General features: G+C 52.4%; 1 protein-coding gene across 1 annotated transcript in view; it reads left to right on the forward strand.

Annotated features, from left to right (window-relative positions):
* TRAIP (TRAF interacting protein) overlaps nucleotides 1-8,913 on the forward strand; it is a 19,526-nt gene extending 10,613 nt beyond the window's left edge. Inside the window, exons 6-15 of the mRNA XM_009707231.1 lie at nucleotides 1,051-1,145; nucleotides 1,772-1,885; nucleotides 2,830-2,917; nucleotides 4,519-4,608; nucleotides 4,828-4,916; nucleotides 5,666-5,821; nucleotides 6,023-6,071; nucleotides 6,612-6,737; nucleotides 7,284-7,334; nucleotides 8,779-8,913. Of these exons, the coding sequence (XP_009705533.1) occupies nucleotides 1,051-1,145; nucleotides 1,772-1,885; nucleotides 2,830-2,917; nucleotides 4,519-4,608; nucleotides 4,828-4,916; nucleotides 5,666-5,821; nucleotides 6,023-6,071; nucleotides 6,612-6,737; nucleotides 7,284-7,334; nucleotides 8,779-8,913 (993 nt within the window). The remainder of the gene's footprint in view (nucleotides 1-1,050; nucleotides 1,146-1,771; nucleotides 1,886-2,829; nucleotides 2,918-4,518; nucleotides 4,609-4,827; nucleotides 4,917-5,665; nucleotides 5,822-6,022; nucleotides 6,072-6,611; nucleotides 6,738-7,283; nucleotides 7,335-8,778) is intronic.
* Nucleotides 8,914-9,441: the final 528 nt, after the last annotated feature.

Here is a 9,441-nt window from a genome sequence, read left to right on the forward strand (position 1 = left end):
GAACCTTTGTGTGAGAGTTTGCTGCTGCTTCAAGGTGTCTGAGGCTAGGGACTCTGCTCCAACGTGGCACAAAACACTGCTTTGGGGATCTAAAGTGTAGAGAGCTCTGGTTAGGAAGAGCCAAAGATGGGCTCTGCTTAAGCAAGAGTAACACATGAGCCTGCAACACTGTCCCTCTGCAAAGTCCCAGCAGTTTCAGAGCTGTTTGGTTTCCGTGGCAAGAAGCAGATAAAAATCCTTTAACTTCTATGTGGAAGGGAGCTTTATGAGGCAATGGTCTTTTGCCAGGCCTCTCCCTGGCGTCAGCACTGTCCTGAAACCAGGCCCAGAGCCTTTTGAAGGTGCTGTGCGAGGTGCCCAGGCACACAGAAACCTAGACAACACAGGTGCATGGGAACAGTGCTAATTCCAGCCAGCTTTCCCCTGTCCTTTGCCACACTACAGGTCTGCTTTTTTCAGCTCAGCTGAGGTTCTCTGTTGCTCCTGCCTGCTACTGGAGAGCCTGGAAAGGTGATGGCTGCAATAGACTTGCAGCCTCTCCAGGTGGGTGAGAGAAGTGCCCAGGTGGGTGTCTGAGTTGGGTGAGGTCACCCAGAAGAGAGACACTCAGCATTCCTATTTATGCTCTGAGCAGCTAATGGCAAGGAGAATTGGGAGGCTAAAGCAAAGGGATCAGCTGTGCATGGAGGAGAAATTGATAGCAAGGTTTGCTTGCTGTGGACTCCTTTGCTTTTGAAAAACAAATTGTCACTGCGTACAGGATACTGTGCAGCCCCACAAACGCTCCCAGCAGAAAGGAGGCTACAATGCAGTTTCAGCGCGAGACTCATCTTGCGATTAGCTCTGAGACCCTGCTGTGCTTGCAAGGAGTAGAGCTAGGGGTGCAGCAGGGAGGGAGCTAAACTCTCCGTAATCCTGGGCTGCTGAGGTGGTGATAGCATTAAGAGCCAATGTATGCTCCCAGCTGCCCGCAGTGCGCATAAGCCAGGATGTTTCTCTAACAATCCCTGGAGCCTTCCTAACGGTCTGTGTGCATTTGCTTCTCTGCAGAAGCAGATGAAATTCCTGGAGCAGCAGCAGGAGGATAACAGAAGTTCAAAGGAGGAGGCCCGCCGTCTGCGAAACAAGCTGAGAACCATGGAGCGGTGAGATCCTGGGCTCTCCCTGGGCCTTCCAGGCTGGACTGCATGCCTCACCCCTTCTCAGAGAGGGAGGGAGGGGTCGGTCCTGCTGTGCCTGCTGCAACATCCACCTCCGCATGCTGGGTCATCTTACCCCGTAAAGTTGGAAACTGCCACCTTAGCAGGCCTGCCCTTGCCTGTCTGTGCTCTTGCCCCTGCTATATTTCAGAGAGCTGCTGTCCCTAAACAGCAGCAAGGCATGGTACTGCATGCAGACTGGTTTCATCTCTAGTGCTCTCAGCATGGCTATGTGCTATTTCTGTTATCAGAGGACACTATGGCAGCATCGTGGAATCTCAGCCCAGGAACGCAGTCAGCCACAGGGCTATAGGGCCCAAGAGCTGGGACGTCAGCCCCACATGCAGTATGTGTGCACAGCTGTCCCTTCTCTACTCTGTCCATGTAGTGCTACTCTTCCCTAGCAAAAAGCCCTGCTTGTGGTGGGGGAGTTGTGTATCTTCCCCCCACAAGATCCGAGTGCCTGCAGCAGGAGCTTAGGCTGCACCAGCTCCTTGGGAGGAAGCAGGGCTCCAGTCCCTTTCCCAGCTCTGTTTGACTTGTGAGCTGAGGGTGCTCTCTATTTTGTGCAGGATTGAGCTGTTGCTTCAGAGCCAGCGCCCTGAAGTGGAGGAGATGATCAGAGAGATGGGAGTCGGGCAGGCAGCGGTGGAACAGCTTGCGATCTACTGTGTCTCGCTGAAAAAGTAGGTGCTGCGAGCTTGGCACAACCAGCTTGTGCTGTCCTGGGTGTGCCCGGGAAGAACCCTCTGCCACGTACCAGCAGGCATACAGGCTCTGTGGGGCTCTTGCCACCTATTTGGGCCTCCACTGGATTTTGACTGACAGATCCTGGGGACATAGATTGGAGCCTGTCACACTGAACTGTTCCCATTGTCACTGTAGTGACAACATGTGAGTCACCATGGGAACTGTCTCTGGAGTTGTCAGTGCACCTATGAGTTGATGATTATTATTCCCTCTGTTCTTCTGTCATGCCTGGGGGGAAATGAGTGGATGAGGGGCTCTGGGTTGTACCCTCTGCTGCATTGCACCGTGCAGCTGTGGCCTCAAGCGCTCTCTGGCAAGGTGAATCTACAGTACTGCCCTCCCCTACCTGGAAATCCATCTGGTCCTGCTGGGCAAAACCACAGCTTCTTTGGGGCCGTTCTGATGGCAGCTGAATAATTGCAGCTTTGATACAAAGCTGTAATGAGGCAAGTGTCCCTGTGGTGTAATTGGGAATGAATGTGCATGGCCAATAGTGTGAAGTCTCTGAAAAGTCACTTAAAGCCAAGTCCCCTATTTTCTGTCAGCGTGGAGGCTGCTCTGTTGTCTGTCTGTCTTTTCCACTGGCAACTGAAACATCTCTGGATCCGGTTTCCATTTTGCTGTTGAAATCTGTTCAGCCTGTGCTCTCAGGCATGGTATCCCATGCAGCTTTTTTCTCCCCTGTGGTGTAGTGGTATGTTTGACACACTGTTGGTCAGTGTTAGTACACAGCTCTGTTCCCTAAAGGGCTTTATCTCTCTTGTGTTTTCTCTGGTGGCTCTGCAGTTGCAGAGCTTCAAATTAAGGGTATTGGCTTGTCTCTGAGAAGTTCTGTCTCAGTCCTCTCGCAAACAGCATGTCTCTTCCGGTCTTTTTGCAGGGAATATGAAAACTTGAAGGAGGCTCGGAAGATCTCTAGTGAGATGACAGAGAAGCTGAAGAAGGAGCTGTTTTCTGTCAATAGCAAGGTAAAGGGAGAGTATGAGTTGCCAGGGTGACATCTGGTCTGTAGATAACTGTCAATAACTGTGGCCCAAGCCCTCTGCAGTCACCCCCTCCCACACTGAGCACTACTTGAGTGGTACAGGTGGTGTGGAAGGGTCAGGCTGGGGTTTCTGGGTCAGGGTGTGATGCTGCAGTGAGTGAGCAGCTCATGGGCTGTTGTCAGGAGTGCAGTCTCTGGGGATGCTGGTGGGGCAGCATGTGCAGAGCCAGAGGTTGGCAGGGAGCCTGGACTGGAAGGCAGCAGCACACAGGTGCTCCGCTGCTTCCACTGGGTTCTGGAAGCAGCACTTCCTTCATCCTGCCACACTGCCGAGCATGAGCTAGCTCAGCTGCCAGCTCCTCCTGCTGCAGAATCAGACCCCTAGGAAAGGTGGGAAGGGGTTTGGAGCCAGCACCAGTTGAGCAGGGCTTAGCCCTGGCTTGGCACAACCACAGTCAAACTCAGCCTTGTGCCTTCAGCTGACTGAACTGGGCCAGGGCTCCTGCATGATGCTGTACCCAAGCAGGAAAGGTTCCCAAAGTGCAGTGAGGACATGCAGGTGGTTCTGCACAGAGGCTGACTGTGCTGGTCCTAAGCTGGTGCAGAGCTTGGAGCTGCAGACATGCTTCTATTGCTGTGCTCCCCCTGTTCCAGGCTTGGCTGGGCTCTGTTAGCTCAGGTCGGGAATTGCTTTCTGTCAGTTCTCCTAGCAAGTCCCCATGAAAAGCATGTGTGTTTACCCTTGCTCTCCAAGGCCCAGGTGTTCCCTGGGGCATCTGCATGTCCAAGCTCACAAAGTGAGAGACTGTGGATGGATATGGTCTATTTTTGTTACTCAGCCATAGCTGTTGTGATCCCCTCAAATGGAGCAGGAGGTCCTCAGATTGCTGTGCTGCTCCCCAAGGGAGTTAAACCCCACTACATGAGGTGCTGCTGCTGGAATTGGGCTGCTTCTGGCTGAGTCAGTGCCAAGCTGCAATCACTGGCTTGGGTCAGCAGGATGCGAGTCAGTGCATTCAGGGCTCCGGGCTTGGCTGACAGAGAGATGACTGTACTGACACTTTGTGGGCTGGCCCAAACTCCTGAACCCACAAAAGTCTCTGATGTGGTAGCAGTCCACTTCTCGACCCCTGCTCCTGGCACGCTTCCCTGTTGAATCAGGCTTGTCTCTGTGCCAGTACTGCTGATGCACAACCATCCTCCAGCCTGTGGTTTGTAATTCCTGCGCTCTGGTGTGTCCAGAGTCCTGCAGGAAATCAGGATGCAGCCACCAAGTGTTAGATCAGGGAAAAGCTGTCACCATCAGGTATAAATGCTCGGGAAATGCTATCGGAAGGTTTGTGTTGGGCGAGCAGCCCTGGAGATCCCTCTGCAGGCAGCTTGAGGAAGTGGGTAGGCATTCTGTTGCTCTGATACAGGAGAGAGCGGTCAGACTGCCACAGAAAAACTGAGCCTTCAAACACGGGAAAGTAGCATGTGCTGCAGAGCACGCTGCTCTCGCAGGGGATCTGCAGTCTCCCTTACCTGTGTGTTGTAATGAGCACTCTGCTGTTTGGTGGGGGGTGGGGGGCATTTATTCTGCAGCTGCAGAAGACGGTTTCAGAGTTGGAGAAGACACGGGAGGAGTTAAAAAGCACCCAGAAGGATCTGAAGAATGCGGACAAGGAGATCTTGGTGAGAATATCATTCCTCAGTCTGCAGTAACTGGCAGCCGGCCATGGCCTGCAGCTGCAAAGCCAGGAGTTATGCTGGCTTTTGCTCAGTGACTAGGTTACCTGGCCCACCTTATCTCTCTTATTTGCTCCACCTGATGCTGATTTATAGAAAATGGGCAAAGTATCTGCTAGTAAATCTTTCCTTATCTTGCTGACTGCTATCTTTTTTTTCCTCCAGAGTTTGAAGAAGAAGATAGACATCCTGCAGGATACTCTGAAGGTCCCATCTGTAACCAGAGAGACACTGAGTCGACTTGTCTTTGAAAGGTTAGTGAAGTGCATCCTCAGATACAGGCGAAGGATGGAGATGGCAGGTCCAAAGTAAGAGTTGACAGCTTAACTAGCTGGGGAAGCGGAGATGTGCTAGTCTGGCTGGCATCACAGTAGCATGGTTGCTTTCCTCCTTGTATCCTATTTTGCTTTTTTGTCTCGTTGCTGACAAGGTGGTGTTTGGTTTACGTGGGAAAAGTGTGTGTTTTGGAGGGTTTGGGTTGGGATGGGATGGAAGAGCAGGCTAGGTTTTGACCAACTCTTTGTCACTATGTCCTGCGCGGGAAATATCCCTAAAGCTGCTATTCTGGTTGCTTCAGAGTTGACCTTCCAGTGAGCATGCCCTGATGTATGGGGACTGGAGATCTTAGCTAGGCAGAGGAACCTAGACTAAAAAATGGCATACCTTAGTCTTTTATCAAGCCCTTTCTTTTGAGGAGCCTGTGATATTACCCCAGTACAGCAAGCTGGGTTGTGTACACAGAGCAGCAGTGTGCCAGTGTGTTTCCCTGGGCTCCAGGTGCTGCTGTTATAGCACAGGCCATTTGAGGGTGAATGGTAGTTTGAGACAGACTATAAAATGTGGGATTTAGATTGTCTTTGACTTGTAAGCAGAATCGGGCTCTGATCTGGGTCCTGCTGCTGTCTTGCAACTCAATTGTGTAGCATGCAGCTCTGTCTTCCTCTCATCTGCTGGGTGGCAGGCAGTGGCCTCCCGATGGCTGATGCTTTGCATGGCCTTGCAGCCCTGTTTCTGTGGAACTGCGGCACCCGAAGCTCCACCGCCCGGCCCACAGCGATGAGATCAATCTAGATGCTACTTTTGATGTGGACACCCCTGAACATCAGCCCTGCAGATCTCTCTTCAGCCCTGCAAAAAGGCAGAAGCTGGATAAAAAGCCGTGAGTTTTTCTTTCCTCTTTCTGCTTCTAAAGGAGATCAAAGTCTTGCTTCTTTGGAAGTTGCTGTGTGAGATCAGATAGCTCTCCAGCTGCCTGATGTCGTGCTGCAAGTTTTGTCGTCATTTGCTTGGCCTTGTCTGTCCTTGCCAGCTCCACTTGAACAATAAATCTCTGCTGATTTGCTCCTTGGACTTCTTACAGGCCTCCTGTGGTAAATCTGGCAAAGAAAGTTCTGAAGGAAACAGTGGAGGTAAAAGGACTAATCTTGATTTTTCTGTATCACCTCTTTGATTCTGCTGTTAATAAGCTTGGGATAAAGGATCCATTTTCTCCATGTAGGAGACACTGTGACCATGTACTGTGGTTCTATAGATGGGCCAGTCTATGCTTCAAAGTGCTTTGCCTGACAGTCTCCTAGAAATGCTGAATTGCTGCCTCAGGCCTCCTGGAATTGGGCAGGAAAGGGAGGCTGGGGACTCACGTGCTTCTTGCTGATTATCCTGCCTCAGATGTGCTTGGCAAACGCAATGTGGGGCTGACCACAAGGGCTGTGGAGTCAGCTAAGGGGGCTGTTCCTTCAGCCTTGCTGGGTGTGATGTCCTGCATCCCCGGCGCTGTTCCACATGAGCCCCGGTGGGAGGTTTGAAGCTACTGTTCTTGGGCCTGACATGTGGTACAGCAGTAACTATTACCCTAAATAGCTGTCTGCATTATTAGTGCTCCCTGTACGTGGACTAAATTCAGCAGATCATGCTGGTTAAAGGGCTTTTCTCATTATTTTGTGGGACAGAACTGGGCAGATGATCTGGAGGATGATGCTCTTAAAGGACTCTTGCCAGCATTCATCAGGAACTCTGTTCTCTCCAAGAAACCATCTTCGGGTAGCTTGCTGGGTCCCCACAAGAACACAGGCACTGTAAGTACGACTGACCAGTTGGTGAGCATGTCAAGGGCTGGCACTGCACGCCTGTGTCCTGAAGTGACCCTGCGGGAGGAAGCGAATGAGGCTTTTACCTCGCCACATACAGTGTGTGGAAAATAAATCTTGGAGCACAACCTGGCTACTTCCCAGTCCTGCAGAGTTCCAGGGATGATAGATGCTCGTTGCCTTCCTGGCAGCAGACTAAATGGCCCTCCATGTCCCATTCCTCCACCTCCTTGGAGCTTTGGGTGTTTTCCTTGTATTCCTCAGTCCCAGTGACAAAATCCTAAGCCTTCCTGTTGGTTGGAAGGCTCAGCTTACTTCGAAAAGTGCCCAAGATACCCAAACTTTACCAATACCCTGGGGTCTGTCTTTTTCCAAAGGTGAGGGCTTAGCACAAGTACTGAGCGTTTCCAGGTGCTTGTAATCCCTCCCCAGAAGCTGTGGCCTGCAAGGCTTCCCCTTCCCCATAACCAACATGAGGAGAGGTAGCCAAGGCTCTGTGCTGCTGCTCCACACTCATTTCGTTCTCTCTTCTAGGTGAGAATGGGGTATGATGGCTTGGGAGGCAGAACAAAGTTCATACAGCCTGTATCCTTTCCTGAGCTCATATGGCAGTAGTGATGCTGTGGGGACCTCATCTCTGGTCCTCTTCTTTGGTCTCAGCCATCTTGGGGAGTCTGTCCCCCAGTCAACAAAAAATGGGCTCGGACCCTCAAGGAACCATCAGATTTTTGTCTGTCTGACTCTGAACAAGTCTGAGCTGAGCAAAGGCATCAAGGATCTGAACTTGCTGAAAGCGGTATCAGAGGTGGTTCGTTCAGAGGAGCATATCAACTAGAAATCAGTACAATTTGCCACGACCACCCCTGCCCCTGGCATCTCTGAGCAGCAGCGTAGCACAGGCTCTTCCTGGCTGCATGCCTGCCAGCCCGTGTAGCCAACAACTTCATTCCTGTGGGACGCTGCTGCTCTGCCCTGCCTGTCCTGGTGGGCAGCCCCACAGCAGGTGAGTAGCGGCTGGGCTGAGCTCACCCAGTGGGTGAGGAAGCTGCTCTGACTCCCATTCCTCCCCCGGGAGCGGTGTCCTCCCCCGTGCAGAGGCTGCCCCTCACCTCCCTTTCCCAGGCAGTACTGTCAGAGGGCAGTGTGGTGCAGCTATGGCTCTGACACTGCACTAGCTCCTGCTGCTGGTTTTGAGGGGATTTTTGCTCTCTGTAGAAAACCAGGAGGCTGAAGCAGAGAAGAAACAATCACCTGGAAGGTGTGACCTGCTGGGAAGCCTTCGGCTGCTGTTCCGGTGGCCTTATTGTGGCAGGGTGGAGGTACCCAGTGGCAGGGAGATGCTTGACCCAGGTCTCTGGGGCAAGATGTGCCCATGCTGCCAGCCCGGGGTGAATGGAGAAGGTGGGAAGCCATCCTAGTGCTGCCTGTCACGCATGGCTGATGGAGGAGAGCTCATTTCTCTAAACCTATGTGCTGCAGGTGTAACCCTGCAGTTCTGCTAGCATGGCCTGCACCTGCCTTTCAGTGCTGCAGCAAGTGGCTGGTCGAGACCTTTTACAGTTCAGTGATGTTTAGGTTCTGCCACTTCTGTGTCTCTGAACATTTATACATTGCCATGTGAGTCAAAGAGGACTTTCTGCTCCAAGGGCTCTTCCTTTGGGGTTGCTCTGCCTTGGGAGGCTGCAGGCTCTGGCTGCTGTGCCTTTCCCTGCACAGTGTCCTGCCTCTGATGTGCAGGGTAGGTCTTGAAGCTCGGATAGAAACACTTAACTGCTGTTTTGTGTGCAAGGGGGTGGCATAGAAGTAGGAAGCATTCCTTGAATCCTGGGACAGGGGCATGCCTGAGCTCTGCTGCTGTGAGTAGGGGACAAAACCCAGCCTTGTCCTGCAGGAAGGTGGGGTTTCTTTTTTGGGTGCAAATGTATGGCTAGGTCCCAGGTCTGTGGTTCAGGCTAGTCTGCAGCAGGTATTAGATCACTTGTGTCCCCGGAGCATTGGTCTGTACTTCCCTTGACAGTTTTACCTCCAGACAAACCTGGCAGAAATCCGTCCATTAGCAGTGAGGAGCAAGAAGAAGAATGTCTCCAGGCCAGCATCTGCAGCTCCCTCCACATCTTCTTCCAGCAGCAGCAGCCAAGCCAGACTGGACAGTTTCCTGCAGTGAGAGCCCCTGCCTTCCCGGGGAGCGGCTGGGCAGGGTGGCCGCAGGGCAGAGCGCACTTGCCCAGAGCCTGCCACGAAGCAATGTCCAACCGCTGCTGTGTGGGGGGCTGTGATTTGCAAAGCACAGATGCTGCATTGTGGGTGAGACAAGCTGCCCTGGAGAGAACTCTGGCCTTGCAGGAAGCCGACAAGAGACCAAGTCTCTGGCTAATGCTTGGGCTGATTTACCTCCCTCATTTTACCCCTCCTTCCTTCTATTTTTGTGCAGAATAAACAGGGTTTTCTCATCTTCTGGCCTACTCGGAGCTCTACTGCTGCTGTTGGGCTCTCTGACATCAAGTGGAACTGCACTTCTTGGATGCAGCCGCAAGCTAGAGGTGTGGGAAGTATTTGGGCTGTCAGTCTGGAGTGAGAGCAGGGAGAAGGGACCTGGACCAGCTCTATGCCTGGTGTAAATAGTTCCAAGAAAGTTTCCTGGAGGAAGAAGCGTGCAGAGGGCAGAGCAATGCCAGTCTGTGTTGCTGCAGGG

This window comes from Cariama cristata, unplaced genomic scaffold (genome assembly GCF_000690535.1).
Source record: "Cariama cristata isolate BGI_N322 unplaced genomic scaffold, ASM69053v1 scaffold33199, whole genome shotgun sequence".
Taxonomy (NCBI): domain Eukaryota; kingdom Metazoa; phylum Chordata; class Aves; order Cariamiformes; family Cariamidae; genus Cariama; species Cariama cristata.